The sequence below is a fragment of the Pipistrellus hanaki genome (assembly GCF_964339955.1).
Source record: "Pipistrellus hanaki genome assembly, chromosome: 5".
NCBI classification, from domain to species: domain Eukaryota; kingdom Metazoa; phylum Chordata; class Mammalia; order Chiroptera; family Vespertilionidae; genus Pipistrellus; species Pipistrellus hanaki.
Window position 1 is genome coordinate 31,653,901 of NC_140507.1, and position 19,935 is coordinate 31,673,835.

Sequence of the window (19,935 nt, forward strand, 5' to 3'; positions counted from 1 at the left end):
CGGCCCCTTGAGTTTTGGCTCTTCCACAAAAGACCACAGCCTATTTTGAAGAAGTGGTATTAGAAGAAGTTTAAGTTTAAAACATTTGGCTCTCCAAAGAAATGTCAATCCTTGCACTGCTGATATTTGGCTCTGTTGACTAATACGTTTGCCGACCACTGCCCTAGGCAGTTGTTACAATGTGTAGCAAATATATCACATGGTCACACTCTGCAAACAGCTTTTGATTCCCAGCTGCACGGCAGCGCCTACCCAGAGGTGTCTGGAGATAGAGCCCGCTTCATTTTACCCAAAGCTCTCTGGGACCTGCTCCTGAGCCCTACCGTGACTGCTTGTGGGAGAGAGAAAAAGTAGTAGGCTTTTGTTTCACGGTCTGCACCAGACGGCCTCAGCTTTGGCAACACCACAGCTGCAAACACATTCCCTTCAGCCTTGTTTTAAGGCCGTTCAGTTTTGGAAAAACTTTGATTGTTTTTCCCCTCCCAGAGGGACTATTAAGGCTTGTCTCTAAGTAAACATTCAAGTACCAAGTGCATTAAAGACTTGGTTCTGCTTTTTTAGATAAAGTATGACTGTAACCCTTAGAAATATTTCTTTCAAAGGTCAACGACTTGATCTTTAGTTGGGCAAAGCAACTTTTGGGGGCTTAAATGAAACAAAAATGAAAAGTATTTTCGTTGAAGATTTGGAACCGGACACAAGTGACTTCTCTGTCCCCTCAGACCCTGAGATGAGCTAAGGGAGACCCTGTGGAAGTGGCAGCGGTTCCAGGATACCCAGAGGGGAGGGAGGAGGCCTGGGAAGGGTATTGGGAGAGAACTTGTCCGGAGCAGGACCACAGTGAAACTCAGCAGCGCAGCAAGCCGGATGCTCTTGTGGAGGCTTCTCCTCCGCCCCTGCCCCTCTCCAAAAAGGGCCTGAGAGTCCCGAGGACCAGGTTCATGGGCACAGTCACATCTCACAGTCTCAAGCACCTGGCTTAGATGTAGTGTCCAGGAGTGGACATGAGGCCACATGGTTTGGGAGGCCATTTCCTTAGCTCAACAGCAGATGCTGCTGCTTAGTGGGAGGTGGCGTCTGGCATCAACCAATGAGGCAAGATGCTTGCCAGGAGCTCAGGTTTGCTGGGCCCGGGGACACAACTGTTCTAATTCTTCGTTTGTGGGCTCGGAGTCCCACTAGCCTAAGAACGGACAGCAGAGCCCTCGCCAGTGTCGCTCGGTTCATTGAGCACCGTTCTGGGCACCAAAAGGTCACCAGTTCCATTCCCGTTGAGGGCACCCAAAAATAAATTAAATATTTTTTAAAAAAGAAAGAACCGCAGATATCGTGGGAAGTTAATAACTTTTTTCAAAATGCCCACCATTGCCCAGCTGGTATGGCTCAGTGGTTGAGCATCGACCTACTGTATGAACCAGGAGGTCACGGTTCTGTTCCTGGTCGGGTCATATGCCTGGGTTGCAGGCTCCATCCGCAGTGTGGGGCCTGCAGAAGGCAGCTGACCAACAATTCTCTCTCATCACTGACGTGTCTCTCTGTGTCTCCCTCTCTGAAATCAATAAAATATATTTAAAACAAGAACAAAATGCCCACCATTCCCAAGTACACAGGAAACTCGAGTGCTCCAGTGTCACACCCTTCTATCTCCGAAAGCAGCCCCGAGCGGACTTCCCGAGGTGCGCACCTCCTCCTCCTCATTGATCTTTGCAGCCAGTCTCAAGCAGGTGATCGTGACAATGTGGAGTAAGCCCGCTCTTACCTGCAGTGGAGAAAGACAAGCGAGTGGAAGATGAATGTCAGAAACAAACTGGGAAGCACTTGGGATTTTTTTTTTCTTTACGAAATTAACCCCCTCCCCGCTTTTTACAAGACTGATGGTATTCCTCCATAAATAAGTTAGTGGCAGCTTTAGATGTGACCACTGGAACTGCTCCTGATGGTATCCGTCAGGACAGACGCCTAGTCAGTGGTCCTTTCCTCACTGGGGGACTGCCTGGAAGGGGGCACGTGACACCTTCTCAGGGAACCGGCAGCCCCATCCTGGCTCAGGCCAGACAAGCACACCCTACCTTCTCACACAGGAGGCCCTTTCTCAGCGAGGCCCTCTCAACTCCAAGTCCACCCCCGACAAGCACACACCACTGAGCCACAGGCACAGGGGTGGGTGTGGAGAGGGTCCGATGCCAGGATCTGAGCATGGAGATGGCTCCTCTCTCAGGCAGCCTTGGGGAGCGGAGGCCCGCTCCCTCTCCCACCGCCCCTCACCATCCCTCCCAGGGCTGCCTACCGGTCCGGAGGCCAGCAGGCGGCAGCAGGTGGTGAGGGCCAGGTTGAGAGTAGTGTGGGAGAAGAAGAAGTAGTTGCCCAGCCTCCGGAGCTCCAGCACGACCTCCTGCAAAGCGCCGCTGAGCTCCTCCTGCTCAGAGGGGGGGGTGGAGAAGGCAGGGGAGGTGGGGGGGGGGCAGGGGAGGTGGGGGGCAGGGCAGGGAAGGTGGGGGGAGGGCAGGGGAGGAGGAGGGGGAGGGCAGGGAAGGTGGGGGGAGGGCAGAGGAGGGGGGGCAGGAGAGGAAGGGGGAGAGGGCAGGGGAGGTGGCTGGGGGCTGGTCCCTCCACCAGTGGCAGGAGCCGCCTGCTTAAGGTGAGCAGCCCCCTTGCCTTAGTGGGGGGATGAGGACACATATGTAGTACCTTCATCAATAAAGAAAAAGAAGATTTAAAAAATCGCGGAGGGGGAAGCGCCTCCCTGCCGCCCAGAGGCTCTGCGTGGCGGCCCCTTCCCACCCGGAGCTGAGCTCCCCGACCCCAGGCCCTTCCTTCCCCAGCGCCCCCTGCAGGGCAGCCCCAAACCCGGTGAGAGCGTGAGCCCCCTGTGCCTCTGCCTCCTGCGGGGACACCTGGGCGCGGGTGCGGGAGGGCCCGGCGCGGGCTGTGGGGGTGCGGGTGCTCCCGGGGCCCCGCGGGGACCGGTACCTGGGGGTGGGGGTGGCCGCCCCGCCACAGGCGCTCCTCGCGGCCCAGGGCCACGCGCAGGTGGAGGACCAGCCGCTGCTCGTCCAGGGGCCCCACCGAGTCGCTCAGCAGCAGCGGGGCCCTGGGGGCGGCGGCGGGGCCTGCAGCCCGCGGGGTCCGCGCAGCCCGCCCCCCGGGCTCCCCCCTCCATGCGGCCCGACGCCGGTCCGGCGCCTCCTCCGAGGGCGGGGACCGTGCGCCCGAGGCCATGGCGAGCGCCGGCCCTGGGTCCGGAGTGGCCGCCCCGGCTTTTATGGCTTTTATAGCCCGGCGGCGCGCTTCGCCGAGCAGCCCCACCTGGCGCGGCAGGTTCGAGGCCCGCCCCTCCCGGCACCGGCTCCGGCGGCGAGGGCACCCACCTGGGACGCGGCCGGACGGGGCGCGCAGGTGGGCGAGGGACCCTCTTTTAAAAAATATATATTTTATTGATTTTTTACAGAGAGGGATAGAGTAAGAAACATCGATCAGCTGCCTCCTGCACACCCCCAACTGGGGATGTGCCCGCAGCCAAGGTACATGTCCTTAACTGGAATCGAACCCGGGACCTTTCAGTCCGCAGGCTGACGCTCTATCCACTGAGCCAAACCGGTTTCGGCCAACCTTTCAATTTTAGACACAATAAATTTGAAATGCCTATTACACATCCAAGTGGAGTGATGTTCAGAGAGTGGTTCAAATAAGAAAGACGATAGATAGATCCGTTTGGTTCTTCCATAAAAATGTATTGAAAGCCTGCCCTGTGCCAGGTCCTGTTCTTGGTCCCATTTTAAGTATTGGAGATACTAGTGAGAATGTCAACAAAACACCTCACGGATCTCACCTTCTAATGGTGAGAGATCATGAACAAGTCATCAATCAAGCGCAGTAATGTTTCTAAAGTCTTTAAAGCTCTTCGGATGGGGGCACAATGTACAATTGCTATTGGAGTTTTTCTTTTTGTGTTTTTTAAAAAAAATCCTCACCATAGGATATTCCTTCCATTGATCGAGAGAGAAAGAGAGAGACAGAGAGGGAGAGGAGAGAGAGAGAAAGAGTGAGAGAGAGAGAGAGAGAGAGAGAGAGATGCATCCATATGAACAGGGGGCCAGGAATTGCAAGGGCTGCTATTGTTTCTTTAAATATTGGAGTATTGCAAGAGCCAGAAGATGGGGCTCGATGGAAGGAAATGCCTCCTTTTCCCAGTGACAGCCAGGCATCCCCGCCCCCACGAGCCAGATGTGCAGCGCTGCAGAACGGCAGCATTGCGCAGGCGCAGTCTGCCTGGCGTCCTAGGAGACGGACTTGGAAGCCTCTGCGCAGGCGTAATTCGAGGAAGCCCGAGGCCGGGAAGGGGGCGGGGCGCGCCGGGAGTGCGCCTGCGCACAGCGCACTCTCGCCCGGAGCCGCAGTCTCGGAGCGCACGGGCGGTTTTTCGGTTATCTCCGGCCAGCCGCTCCCGCGAACCCGGCGTCATTGGACTTGCACCCTGGGCGCGGACGTCCCCCGGCACGGGAGAGAGCCACGATGCCGGTGAGGAGAGTGGCTCAGCCGCTGTGGTTCCTCTTCATCTCCGCGGCCTGGCCCGGGGGCGCGGCCGTTGCCATGGAGGCGCGGAGCGGGCGGGCGGGGTGAGGCGGGGCAGGGCCCGGCCCGGGGTCCCGGGGCCGCCGGGGAGCCTGGTGGGTGGGTAAGGCCTGGGGTGCGCGAGCCTCCACCGGCCTTGGGAAGGGCCCGGGCCAGCTCTGCCATCTCTGTCGCTGCTGCATCCCGCAGGGCCTGCGCTGCTTGAGGGAAGGCGCTGTGCCAGAGGATGCGCGCTGGCTCTCAGCTCTGCCCGCCGGGTTGGGCATCTGGGAGCGGCCACCGAGAGTCGCCTTTGGATGCTCCGCACCCCATAGGATCTCCACAGCGGAGCCAGGCTCCGGAAGGCAGCAGAGCGAGGGCTGCCTGCCCCTACTCCAGGCCCCTGACTCGAGCTGTCATTTCTCTCGTGGCGCCTTAGCTTACAGTGCAAGAATGTAACCCCTAGGTGCCTTTGTGTGTGAGGGGGTGGGGGGAGGTGTGTTTGTCTTGTGCATTTAGGAAAGGGGTGGCCTTAGTCCAGTTATAGGATCATGGATAACACCTGAGCCACGGCCAGTTATTTGATTATTACGAGGCCTTCGACAATTATTTAATCTTTCTGAGCCCTTAGTTCCCAAGTAATTTTACTTTTCCTCATGGGGTTGTTATCAGGATGAAATAAGATACTGCTGGGGAGAAATAAAGGACAGTGCTTGACACGTAGCATTCAATACTCAATATTTGTTCCTTGTCGTTGCTTTCAAATTGTTTATCAATTCATTCAATAAATATTGGGCACCAATCACAGGGTAGGCACTGGAGATACAATATTGACCAAAACCAGCCTGGTTCTTGACCTTGGGAAGAGAGAAGCTTGTCTTCTTGGGCGGAGGTCAAAACCATACCTGTTTATAGAGACAAGCCACTTAACATTAATGAAGTCAGATGGTGGCATACAATAGATAGAAGTACGTTCTGATTAATTGTAAAGTGTTGCCATGTAGGAATGCTGGCTTACAGATGTCAGATCATTTTTTTTTTTCTTTTCCCCCCAAGAGAAACTAAAATTGTTATTTTGTGAAAATTTAATTTTTAACTTTTAGCAACTAATTAAAAATACTTATTTTTATACATATTTTTATTGATTTCAGAGAGGAAAGGAGAGGGGGAGATGGAAACATGAGTGATGAGAGAGAATCATTGATTGGCTGCCTTCTGCGTGCTCCACAATGGACCTGGCATGGACTGGAAATTGAACCATGACCTACTGGTTCATAGGTTGACTTTCAACCGCTGAGCCACACTGGCCGGGGCAAGAGATTTTTAAATGCTATGAGCCAAACAAAGGACATCTGTGGGTTGAATTCAGCCCCTGGACTACCTGTTTGCAACTTCTGGTGTAGACGGAGAAAAACAGACACTAATTCAATAATGAGCTATCAAAAGTGTAATTGTACCAGATGTAAAAGAAGCGAGAAGTGCTCTCAGGGCCTACACAGGCATGCCTCGTTTTATTGCTCTTTATTGTGTTTCACAGATGTTTTGTGTTTTTACAAATTGAAGGCAAGACCTTCCACCAGCAAAAAGATTGACTCCTATTTCATTACTCGATTTATTGTGGTTTGGAACTGAACCTGAGTATCTCTGAGGTGTGCCTGTACAAGGATTTGACCTACTCAGAGAAGTCTGCCCAGGTGAAGGGTATTTTGAGCTGAGATCTGCAGTATAAATGAAGAGGAGAGTGAGGAATGTTCTAGGCCAGTGGTCGGCAAACCTCGGCTCTCGAGCCACATGCTTTGGCCCTTTAAGTGTGGCTCTTCCACAAAATACCACGTGCGGGCACGCACGTACAGTGCGACTGAAACTCCGTGGCCCACGCGCAGAAGTCGGTTTTCGGCTCTCCAAAGAAATTTCAGTCGTTGTACTGTTGATATTTGGCTCTGTTGACTAATGAGTTTGCCGACCACTGTTCTAGGCAGAAGGAATTACAAGTAAAAAGGTCTGTGGTGAGACGGATCATGGGGACAATAAAAGGCCTAAAAGAAAGCGCTGTGGCTGTGGCCAAGCACAGTAACTTGTGAGATAAGACAGGAGAAGTAGACATGGGCCAGGGCCAGATCTTACCTTTAGGATTGTTATTTTTATCCTAAGATCTGTGGGAAATCATTGAAGAATTTTAAGTAGGTTGTTTCTCGAGTATCAAACAGTAGTCATACTAAAACATTTTTCTCTGCTGCCATTTCCCCCCTTTCTGTTTTTCATTTATTGTTGTCTTCTATAAAGAAAATAGACTATATATGGATGGATTATATGATAAAAATATTTTACTAATTCATTATAAAAAAATAAAAGTCTCAGGAGAACAGAGGACCTACTACTTACTATATTCTTTTTTTTTTTTTTTTATTTTTAACTAAATCTTTATTGTTCATATTATTACAAATGTTCCTCGTTTCCCCCCCTTCCCTTCCATTGCTCTCCTCCACCAGATTCCCACCCCACCCTCTGCCCTTTCCCCACCCCTCATTGTCCTCATCCATAGGTGCACAGTTTTACTTACTATATTCTTGATGATTAAAGTTGTTAATTTTGTTCACATGTGTTTTCCTACAGGTAGGAAACTCAGGAAGCCCAGGACTTTTGTGCAGAATGACAATAATATACTGATCACTTCTGCTTGAGTAGCATTTACTATAAATGTAAATTATATTTTCCCTCCCCTCATTTGTATTGTAAAAGAAACTTCTTTTTCACATTTTTAAATACACTTTTTCTATGTAGCTGTAAGATCTTTAATTGCATTTAACAGACATTTATGGATGTGCAAGGCACTGAGATGGCAAAGTAACCTTTTTAAATTTTAAACATAATCTGTTGAAGGTAAACGTAAATGTTCTTTTGATGATCTGTAAATATTTTCTCCACCAGATCAATAAATCAGAGAAGCCAGAAAGCTGTGATAATGTAAAGGTGGTTGTGAGGTGCCGGCCCCTCAATGAGAGAGAGAAATCCATGTGCTACAGACAGGCGGTCAGTGTGGATGAGATGAGGGGAACTATCACTGTGCATAAGACCGATTCTTCCAATGAACCTCCGAAGACATTTACTTTTGATACAGTTTTTGGACCGGAGAGTAAACAACTTGATGTTTATAACTTAACTGCAAGACCTATTATTGATTCTGTTCTTGAAGGCTACAATGGTGAGTACTTTATATAGTTCACTTTCTTAAAAAACAACTTTATTCTGGTATTATTAGAACCCCACGTATTGCAATTATAGTTTGATGAGTTGTAGTAAATACATACAGTTGTGAAACTATCACACAATTCATCACCCCCAAAAGTTCCTTTATATCTACTTACAGTCCCACCCCCAGGTAGCAATCAACTTGCTTTCTGTTTATGGTTTCACCTTTACTTAGAACACCATATAAATCAAGTCATACGCTATCTCATCTTTTTTATCTGTTTTCTTTTACTTCGCATTATGTTTTTGAGGGGTACTTATGTTGTAGCATCTATCACTAGTTTGGCTCCTTTTTATTGCTGAATATATATCACCTTTTATGATCTTTAATGGAAATCTGGGTTATTCCAATTTTTTGGCTATTATACAAAATGCTGCAATGAGCATTCTTTTTAAGGCTTTGTACAGATACATTTTAAGGTTTTTCTTGGGTAGATACCTAGGAATGGAATTGCTGGGTTGTATGGTTAATGTATATTTATTTTATTTTTATGAAGTATGTATTATAATTAATTGGGAGAATAGAAAACAACTTGTTTGGCTAATTTTTTCCCATTAATTTTTTTTATTTTTCAATTATAGTTGACATACATTATTATGTTAGCTTCAGGTGTGTACCCCAGTGATTAGTCAGTACATAACTTACTCAGTGATCACCCTGATAAACTTAGTACCCATTGACACCATACATAGTTATTAGAATATATTGACTATATTCCCTATGCTGTATTTTACATCCCCGTGATGATTCTGTAATTACCAATTTGTACTTCTTAGTACCTTTTTTCACCTATTCCCTCAACCCTCTGCTCATCTGGCAACTGTCACAATGTTCTCTATGAATCTGTTTACAGTTCTCTATGAGTATAAGTCTGTTCAGTTCTGCTTGTTTGTTTATTCTTCAGATCAGTTAGTATATCATTCATTTCTTTTTAAAAATATATTTTTATTGATTTCAGAGAAGAAGGGAGAGGGAGAGAGATAGAAACATCAATGATGAGAGAGAATTATTGATGGGCTGCCTTCTGCATGCCCGACACTGGGGATTGAGCCCGAAACTCAGCATGTGCCCTGACCGGGGATCGAACTGTGACCTCCTGGTTCCTAGGTCGACCCTCAACCAAGTGCCATAAAAGCAGAGCCTGAAGAAGGTGAGGAATCTACCCCCATGGGTAGCTGAGAGAGGCACATTCTAAGCAGAGGAACAAATAAGCACAAAGACCCATAAGCAGAAATGTGCTTGGTGTGTTCCGGGAATGAGGAAGCCAGAGGAGTTGGCATCAAGTGAACAAACCCAAGTGTGTTAGACAAGGTCAGGTGGTAACTGGGCAGAGCAGCCCTGTGGGTGTTGTAGGCCAGAGAGGGGACCTTGGCCCCTCTCCCCTGTGAGGGAGGCTCTCCTGTGTTTTTATCTAGGAGTTGTAAACATTTTAGGTCTTAAATTTAGGTCTGTCATCCATTTTGAGTTTTTATATGTGATGTAAGAGTCTAGTTCTTATTATTTTTCCTTCTTGCCTATGGCTATCCAGTTGTTCCAGCACCATTTGTTGAAAAGGCTATCCTTTCCTTTGGAATTAACTTGGTAAAAATTAATGGATCACAAATGTGTGGGCTTATTTTGAATTGTCTATTCTACTGGTATTCCATATATATCCTGTTTTGATTACTGCAGCTTTATAATATGTTTTGAAATTAGGTAGTATATGATCTCTAACTTTATTCTTTTTCAAATTGTTTTGTTTGTTTTTTTTGTTTTTTATTCTGGTGTTCTTTGCATTTTCATATAAATTTTAGGATCACCTTGTCAATTTCTACCAAAGTAACCTAGGATTTTGTTGAATTGTTATTCTGACATTGTTGGAGTCTTCTGGTCCAGGAACATGATAGATTTGCCCATTTATTATGTCTTGTTTAATTTCTTATATTAGTAGTTTTATAGTTTTTAGTTTATAGACCTTGCACTTCTTTTCATAAATTTGTTTTTAAGTATCTTGATACTTTGTGAATAGAACTGTTCTTATAATTTCATTTTTGGAATTATGCATTGTGAATATATATAAATGCACTTGATTATTTTAGTAGGGTTTTTTTTATTTATTGAGATAACAATTCAAATAACATAAGATTTACTACTTTAACCGCTTTACAGTGTACAAGTCAGGTTTTCAGTACATTCATAGTGTTGTGCAACTGTTACTATTATTAGTTTCCAGAACATTTCCATTACCCCCAAAAGAAACTTTTATCTGTATTAGTAGTTACATCTAATGCAGCTCTCTCTTACTCTGCAACAATTTATTACTTTTTGTGTGTATCAATTTGCCTCTTCTAGGCATTTCATGTAAATAGAATCAGACACTACGTAGTCTTTTGTGTCTGGCTCCTTAGCATGTTTTCAGTGTTCATCTTTATTGTATGTATCAATAATTCATTCTTTATGGCAAAATAATATTCCATTATATGGGTATAATATATCTTGTATATTCATTTATCAGTTGATGAACAGTTATTTTCATTTTTTGGCTAATATGAAGAATGTTACTATGAACATTCTTGTACAAGTTTTTGTGTGAACATGTTTTCAGTTCTCTTATGTATTTATTCCTGGAGTGGAATTGCTGGGTCAAAAAGTTAACTGCCAGACTTTTCCACAGTGGCTGCAATTTTTTTATACCCACCAGCAATGCATGAGGTTCCTAATTTCTACACATGCCAAAATTTGTTATATCTTTTTTTTAAATTGTTTAAAGTATTACATATAGTAGTACATATATCTCCTTTTTTATTCCCCATTGGCCTTCCCCCAGCCTCCCCTACCCCCTGGTGCATGCCCTCGTCCCACCCCCCAGTGTCTTGTGTCCATTGGTTGTGCTTATATGCATGCACACAGTCCTTTGGTTGATCTCTCCCCCCTCCCCCCCCCGCCCCCCACTTCCCAACACTCCTCAGTCCTCCTGCTATAATTTGACAGTCTGTTCAGTGCTTTACTGCCTCTGTATCTATCTATTTGTTCATCAAGTTATAATGTTCTTTATTTTCCATAAATGAGTGAGATCATGTGGTATTTTTCTTTTATTGCCTGGCTTATTTCACTTAACATTATGCTCTCCAGGTCCATCCATGCTGCTGCAAATTATAAGAATTCCTTATTTTTGATAGCAGCGTAGTATTCCATTGTGTATGTACCATAGTTTTCTAATCCACTCATCTGCTGATGGGCATTTAGGCTGTTTCCAAATCTCAGCTATGGTGAATTGTGCTGCTATGATCATAGGGTGCATATATCCTTTCTGATTGGTGTTTCTAGTTTCATGGGATATATTCCTAGAAATGGGATTACTGGGTTAAATGGGAGTTCCGTTTTTAGTTTTTTGAGGAAACTTCATACTGTTCCCCACAGTGGCTGCGCCAGTCTGCATTCCCACCAGCAGTGCAGGAGAGTTCCTTTTTCTCCACATCCTCACCAGCACTTGTCATTTGTTGATTTGTTGATGATAGCCATTCTGACAGGTGTGAGATGGTTCCACATTGTCTTTTGATTTGCATCTTCCGGATAATTAGTGACTTTGAGCATCCTATCTAATAAAGAGGGAATATGCTAATTGACTATCACTCCATCACAAAGATGGCTGCCCTACAGCTGAGGCCATGGCTGCCCCACAGTTAAGTTCCCATCAGGAGCCTTAATGAGCAATCAGCAGGGACCTGAGGCTGTGCCCTCCCCCACCCCCTGGGGCTTGATGGGGGGACCTCAAGGTGCACCCCCAGTGCTAGTGGGGGAAATTCAGGCTGTGGTCCTGCCCAGTGGGGCTTGACTGGGAACATGAGGCTGCACTATAGTTTCATAATTTCTGTTATCTGAATTGCACTGGCTAGAACCTATAGTACAATGTAGTAGTGGTGATAGCGGACATTTTTGTCATGTTCCTGATCTTAGAGAGAAAGCATTTATTGTTTTACCAGTAAATATGATGTTATTTGTAGATTTTTTTCTTTCTTTTTTTTATTGTCTAAAGTTTTACATATGTCTCCTTTTTCCCCAATTGACTTCTCACCCGCGCCATCTCCCCCCCCCTCCCCCCGTCCCTCACAGCCATTCCCATCTCGGACAAGCCCCAGTGCCCCAGTGAATGTGTCCATTGGTTTTGTTAATATGCATGCATACAAGTCCTTTGGCTGCTATCTAACTGCCCCTCACACACACACATCATTTGTCTCTGGATCTATTCTTGTTCATCAAATTATGTTGATCATTATATTCCACATATGAGTGAGATCATGTGATATTTATCTTTCTCCGACTGGCTTATTTCTATTTGTAGATTTTTCATAGCTATTCTTTATCAGATTGAGGATTTTTCCGTCTGTTTTTAGTTTGAGAGTTTTTTCAGGAATGTATATTTTGTCAAATGCATTTTTTCCTGCACTTATTTAAATTATTTTTTTTTTAAAGTTTGTTAATGTGGTCAATTCCATTGATTGATTTTAAGAGTCTCATGCTCTACCGACTGAGCTAGCCGGGCGAGATTGATTGATTTTAAAATGTGAAACCAGCCATGCCACCTGGTCATAGTGTATTATCCTTTTGTATATTGTTAGATTTGATTCCCTGAAATTTAAAAAATATATATTTTATTGATTTTTTACAGAGAGGAAGAGAGAGAGAGAGAGAGAGCTAGAAACATCAATGAGAGAGAATCATTGACCAGCTGCCTCTTGCACACCCCCTACTGGGGATGTGCACGCAACCAAGGTACATGCCCTTGACTGGAATCGAACTTGGGACCCTTGAGTCCGCAGGCTGACACTCTATCCACTGAGCCAAACCGGTTTCAGCTTGATTCCCTGAAATTTTTTAAAATATATTTTTATTGATTTCAGGGAGGGAGAGAGAGATGGAAAGATCAATGATGAGAGAGAATCGTTGACTGACTGCCTTCTGCATGCCCCTCACTGGGGGTCAAGCTGCAGCTACCATTTACTTGTACTCTACCAGACATCATGTTGGTCACTGAAGTGTTTCATTTGGTCCTTACTATTAAGTAGGATAGCTAAATTTTTATTCCCATTTTACCTTTTAGGAGACAATCTCTGGGTAGAAACTTGCTTAAGGTCAAGTGGATAAAAAGTGGCAGATATGTGAATCACACTGAGGTCTTTTTGATTTAGAATCTGTATTCTTTTGCTGTAATTACGCTATCTTTTCCAACTTATGTAACATTAAATAAATAATGTACACATTACAAGAAATGTTTTTAAATGTAAGATTTTACATTTAGGGTTTGGAGTTCTTTTTATTAATAATTAGAAATATCTCATTAATCGTGCTTTGCTCATGAGGCACAGAATACATACATATTGTAATTGTTAATAAAGGTGAAATTTGTACTAGAATTCAGGGAAGAAATTGCATCACAGTGTCAAAGGAATTAATTTTAAGAGCTGTTGTTCTTCAGACTTATACTCTAAAAAGACATTGATTTTCTTCATTTTCAGGGACTATTTTTGCATATGGACAAACTGGAACAGGCAAAACTTTTACTATGGAAGGTGTTCGAGCTGTTCCTGAACTTAGAGGAATCATTCCAAATTCATTTGCTCACATATTTGGACATATTGCAAAAGCAGAGGGTGATACAAGGTAAGCTAATTCTTTTATTTTTCCAATAAGACAGGCATATAGCCAGGACCGGTTTGGCTCAGTGGATAGAGCGTCGGCTTGGGGACTGAAAGGTCCCGGGTTCGATTCCGGTCAGGGGCATGTACCTTGCTTGCGGGCATATCCCCAGTAGGGGGTGTGCAAGAGGCAGCTGATGGATGACTCTCTCTCATCGATGTTTCTAACTCTCTATATCTCTCCCTTCCTCTCTGTACAAAACCAATAAAATATATTTAAAAAAAAAATAAAAAAAAATAAAGGCATATAGGTACAAATTTTATAAACAACTTTTAAACTCTTATAAATATTTCACTGTTTCATGTTTTTAAAGTGATGTTTTATTTATAGATTTTTGGTTCGAGTGTCTTATTTGGAAATATATAATGAAGAAGTTCGTGACCTCTTGGGCAAGGATCAGACACAGAGGTTAGAGGTAAGGATATTGAAATTGGAGTACTCTCTAAAACAATAGAATGTTAGACCAGTAGTATCTATGCCTGCCTCTTTAGCCAGATATCCAACCCATCCTACTCCCACCCCTCTTTCCAGCCTACTTCACTCCTCATTCAAAATCCTTACATTTATTCTTTTCCTCCTACCCCAACCCAGATTGTCTACTTCCTGTTTCTTTAAGTCTTAGCTTAAACATCATCTTAGGGAAACTTATCCTGTCCCTGCTTCATCAGTGTAAGTCTCTATAATGTATTCTTTCACTGTCTTATATTTTTTTAATTCATGGTGTTACACAGTGAAATAAAATAATTTTTGTGTGTAATTATTTGTTTGCATGTTCTCCCTATAGATTTTCACTTCCACAAGTGTGGAGACTGTTTACCTTGTTTATCACTGTCTACTCAGTATCTAGCAGTATCTCACAGTAGGTGTTCAATAAATAATTGTGTTAAATAACACATTATTTACATGTAGTGGATGTTCAATGTTCAATAAATAACACATAAATGTTCAATGAATAGCTGTGAAAGAATTATGGATATATGTATTAAGTCTTATGATTATTATTTATTTTAGGTTAAAGAAAGACCTGATGTGGGAGTTTATATCAAAGATTTATCAGCTTATGTGGTAAATAATGCTGATGATATGGATAGAATTATGACACTAGGCCACAAAAATCGTAAGTGTAAATTATAATTTTGATTAAACATTTATGTGTTGAATAGGCTGGTTTAGAAGCAAAAACTGGTGTGACATTTTGTTCCACAAAGTGGATTTTTAATTTTCTTGAAAATCCTTTCTCTGATTATTTACTAGGTATAATCGATCCTTGGACTCTATAGTCTGCAGGCCGACACTCTATCCACTGAGCCAAACCAGTCTCGGCAAGAAATAGTTAATTTTATACTTAAGAAAATAAGTTAGTCATCTCACAAATAGCCTGCCTAGCAACTAAAATGCAAATTTAAATTATTTCAGTATATTTACATGTGGGCATCCTTGTACATTGATTAATATTTTTGTAGAGCAGTGTTTTTAGCCTTTACACCAAATTTATTTTTTAATATATATTTTATTGATTTTTTTTTTTTTTTTTTTTTTTTTTTTTTACCGAGAGGAAGGGAGAGGGATAGAGAATTAGAAACATTGATAAGAGAGAAACATTGATCAGCTGCCTCCTGCATACACCTTCCTGGGCATGTGCCTGCAACCAAGGTACATGCCCTTGACCAGAATCGAACCTGGGACCCTTCAGTGTGCAGGCCGACGCTCTATTCAATGAGCCAGACTGGTTAGGGCAAATTTATTTTCTTTAAAAATTATATTTTTGAATAGGTAATTCATACACATAATGTAAAATTCAAAAGGCACAAAAGTATCCATTGAAAAAACAAGTCTCCTACCCTTGTGTCTTAGTCACCTGGTTCCCATTCCTGTGGCAACTTCTGTTAGTTTCTAATATACCCTTTCTGATGTAGTCAGTGTGTTTTTAAAGAGTGCTTGTCCTCTTACTTTATTCCCTTAACAATATTATCTTAGAGATCATTTCACATTAACACATACTTACCCTATATCAGGGGTCTTCAAACTACGGCCCTCGGGCCACATGCGCCCGCAGAGGAGTCTGATCCGGCCAGCCAGGTTTTTTGGGCAGTGAGCGCAGCCGAGGTGTTACAGTAGGAATTAGTATTTCATATAGTCCGGCCCTCCAGCTCTCTGAGGGACCGTGATCTGGCCCCCACTTTAAAAAGTTTGAGGACCCCTGCCCTATATAATAAAAGGCTAATATGCAAATTGTCCCTTCAACCAGGAGTTTGACCAAGGGGTGGGGCCGGGCCGGCCAACCGTCTGCGGCTCCTCTCCTAGCTAGCCCAGCCCAAGTGGCCCCAATCTGCACGGGCCAGCCGGACCCCACCCGTGCACCAATTCGTGCATCCGTGTTCTAGTACATAATAAGCATTTTAAAAGAATGATGTAGTATCTCATTGCATGAATCTACATAATTTATCCAATTTTTTAATGATGGACTTGGGTTGTTTTCAATCTTTTGTTCTGAGCAATACGGCATTAAATATTATTATAATACATAAACATGAATTTATACATGTGCAGACATATATATAGGATATATTTTTCCATATTCTCTTGAAAAGCTTAAAAACATATATCTTTTATTCCAAAATAAATATTTGACAAAATTAAAGCTATGGAAATGTTTTTTGTTTTATTTCCATTGTGACGTGTCAATGTTTGGAGCTTTGAGTCTACTTCATTATGCAAGTTCTCTCCCAGGGATTGTAAAGTTCAACATAGGTCACATTTAACAGCATGGCTGTTGCATTCTTGGTTTTTATAACCAGATATGCCAAAAAATTACAATAATAAATAGCTTGTTTTACTTATATTGCAAAAAACAATAGGTATTAATAAGATTTTTTTCAAATTACATGTTCTCTCCTCATCCAAATTGGAAAACACTACTATAGTATCACATAGCTATAAAACGATTTCTACTCTTTGACCTGGTAATTCCAGTTTGGAAAATACATCCCATGGAAATAATACTAAAGAGAAAGAGAGGTATCTGCTCAGAGACGCTCATTTTGTGTTCCTTATGAGGACCTAAAGTGGGAAACCATCCCAAATATTAGTATCTCTCAGGAAGGGAACAGCAAAATCAAGGTTTAACAGTTCTTTATATTTTTTGAAGAAACTCATAATTTGATTTAAAAGAAAATAGAAAAATATAGTATGAAGTCATAAGTCCTTACTTTTTTTTTTTTTTAACTAATTTTTCCTCCTTTTGACAGGCTTTACTTTTTTTTTCAATTACAGTTTACTTTCATTATTATATATTGGTTTCCAGTTGTACAGCATAGTGGTTAGACAATCATACACTTTACATAGTTCTCCCCTTTGTCCTCCCCTCCCATATTTCCAGTGCCCAACCAGCACATACATAGTTATCACAATATTATTGAATATATTCTCTATGCTGTTCGTCCCCATGACTATTTTGTAACTAGCAATTTGTATTTAATTCCTTTACATCTTTCTCCCTCTCTCTTACTCCCCTCCCCTCTGGCAGCCACCAGTTTGCTCTCTTTATCTGAGAGTGTTTTAATTTTGTTTGTTCATTTATTTTGTTATTTAGATTCCATATATGAGTGAAATCATATGATATTTGTCATTTGCTGACTAACTTATTTAGGCTTTACTTTTTTTCTTTTTTAAAAAAATACATTTTTATTGATTTCAGAGAGGAAGGGAGAGGGAAAGATACAGAGAGAGAAACAACAATGATGGAAGAACCATTGATCGGCTGTCTCTTGTACGCCCCGCACTGGGGATTGAACCTGCAACCCGAGCATGTGTCCTGACCGGAAATCCAACTGCGACATCCTGGTTCATAGGTTGATGCTCAGCCACTGAGCCACGCAGGCTGGGCTAGGCTTTCCTTTTCTGTATTAGTGCAAGTTACATTCCAGTTATCTGACTTCAGTACAGCCATGTGAATAATGGATAATGTTTATATTTTAATGTTTAAATTCTAAAATCAAATCTTGTGTGGAGAAGTTCTGCATGAATATAGAGTAGGAAGATAATTTTGATGTTGGGTAAAATTAATGCTTTTAAAATACTTTGGAATTTAAGGGGGAAAAATAATATGTATTGTAAAAAACAAAATACTTTTTTTTTGTTTACAAAATATATTCATGTAAAATATTTATACCCACACAATACTTTGAATGGATACTTTGTTTTATAGACGAGGGATTATACTATATATTCCTCTCTTTTTGTTTCCTAGACATATGTTATGGATATCTTTCCATGTCATACCTTTATTTATTTTTTTAAATATTTTTATTGATTTCAGAGAGGGAGGGAGAGGGAAAGAGAGATAGAAACATCAGTGATGAGAGAGAATCATTGCTTGGCTGCCTCCTACATGCTCCCTACTAAGGATCAAGCCCACAATCTAGGAATGTGCCCTTGACCAGAATTGAACCTGGGATCCTCAGTCCTCAGTCGATGCTCTATCCACTGAGCAAAACTGGCTAAGGCTACCTTATTTTTTAAAATCCATATTATGACTAGTTTATAATTGATTAACCACTGTCCTGTAATTGTTTCTAATCTCTTGCTGTTGTGAATATGCTGCGCTGAATATCCTGGCACCATTTAATGCATGTATACAAGTATTTCTGTGTTTTAGATTCGCAGAACATAATGTTTTTTAGAGATAGCTGAAACAGCAATATTTTTTAAAAATTATTTACCATGTATTTTTATGTAAATTAGTTATTTTTTTAGTCAGTAATACTTCTGGTTAAAGTTAATTACTTTGTCCTAAAGTTACCTCTTTAGTATAAGAAACATTACAAATTTTTTTGTTATCAACATAAATTGTCAGAAACTGCTAATAATGGCTAATCACATCTATGCTTTTATGGTTTAACCAGACTGTTTGATTTTTGGCTCTGGTAAAATTAAGTATTATAAACCATTCTGGATAATTATTTTTAAAGGTACTCCCTGTTATGATACTTTTTAAGAATTTCTTTCCTTTATTCAAGGTTCTGTTGGTGCAACTAATATGAATGAGCATAGTTCCCGTTCCCATGCCATCTTTACAATTACCATAGAATGCAGCGAAAAAGGCGTTGATGGTAACATGCATGTCAGGATGGGGAAGCTCCATCTTGTAGATCTCGCTGTAAGTAATAGGCTGCTACTTTAAAGAATAAATTGTAATTTTTTTATTTTATAAATGAATAAAAATTCAAGTGTAAAGGTGTGATTTATATATGATTTTTAAGTTGTTAACTTGTGTATGTGTTTTGCTTTCTATGGAATATTTTGAACCTGTACAAAAGTAGATAGAATAGTATAATGATCTTCCATGTAACCATCACCCACTTCAACAACTACTGGTTCATGGCCAGTCCTGTTTCATTTCTACCATTCCCCACTTGTCTTCCTGTATTATTCATATGTGAATTCCAGATACTAAGTCAGATTCCTTTTCTGTTAAATTATTTTTTATTAAGTTTTAGAAACAATATGCTGTATTTTTTTTTTTTTAAGCTTTATTTCTGTGTCTGTTTATTGCTAGGGTTCAGAAAGACAGGCAAAAACTGGAGCTACTGGACAGCGCCTCAAGGAAGCTACAAAAATCAATCTTTCGCTTTCCACCCTTGGTAATGTAATTTCTGCCTTGGTTGATGGAAAAAGCACGCATGTGCCTTATCGGAATTCTAAATTGACTCGTCTTCTTCAGGATTCCTTAGGAGGAAATTCAAAGACCATGATGGTAAGACTTAATTGATGATATTATAGTTATCATCAGGCAACTTTTAGTTCCTGTTTATCCTTATAACTTATATGCATAACATTAAAAAAAATATTGATTATTTTACTTTATTTGATTTTGTGATTGTTCTTTTTCTAGTATACCGTGTATACAAGCCCATACTGTGTTATTTGGAAAGAGACATGGTTGTACTTACTTTCTCTTTCTTTTTTAATATATCTTGATTGATTTCAGAGAGGAAGGGAGAGGGAAAGAGAGATGGAAACATCAATGATGAGAGAGAATCATTGATTGGCTGACTCTTGCACGTCTCCTACTGGGAATCAAGCCTGCAACTCAGGCATGTGCCCTTGACTGGAATTGAACCTGGGACCCTTCAGTCCAGAGGCTGATGTTCTATCTACTGAGCCAAACCAGCTAGGGTCTTATTCTCTTTTTCATGAAGATGAGAGTAGAAGTATGCTTTAGGAATTATTTTATTTTATTTTATTTATTTATTTATTTATTTATTTTTTAAAAATATATTTTATTGATTTTGTATAGAGAGGAAGGGAGAGAGAGAGTTAGAAACATCGATGAGAGAGAGTCATCGATCAGCTGCCTCTTGCACACCCCCTACTGGGGATATGCCCGCAACTAAGGTACATGCCCTTGACCGGAATCGAACCCGGGACCCTTCAGTCCCCAAGCCGACGCTCTATCC

At 42.1% G+C, this 19,935-nt stretch overlaps 1 protein-coding gene across 3 annotated transcripts in view; it reads left to right on the top strand.

The window, feature by feature from the left end:
* The first annotated feature begins 4,350 nt into the window (after nucleotides 1-4,350).
* KIF3A (kinesin family member 3A) overlaps nucleotides 4,351-19,935 on the top strand; it is a 31,477-nt gene continuing 15,892 nt past the window's right edge. For 2 of the 3 annotated variants that reach the window (XM_084886630.1, XM_084886628.1), the window contains exons 1-7: nucleotides 4,360-4,518; nucleotides 7,480-7,753; nucleotides 13,297-13,441; nucleotides 13,808-13,892; nucleotides 14,489-14,594; nucleotides 18,496-18,635; nucleotides 19,035-19,232. In XM_084886630.1, coding sequence (XP_084742756.1) covers nucleotides 4,513-4,518; nucleotides 7,480-7,753; nucleotides 13,297-13,441; nucleotides 13,808-13,892; nucleotides 14,489-14,594; nucleotides 18,496-18,635; nucleotides 19,035-19,232 — 954 coding nt within the window. In that variant the 5' untranslated portion in view covers nucleotides 4,360-4,512. Of the gene's footprint in view, nucleotides 4,519-7,479; nucleotides 7,754-13,296; nucleotides 13,442-13,807; nucleotides 13,893-14,488; nucleotides 14,595-18,495; nucleotides 18,636-19,034; nucleotides 19,233-19,935 lie in introns of all 3 variants that reach the window. The other variant, XM_084886629.1, reaches the window with a different exon arrangement.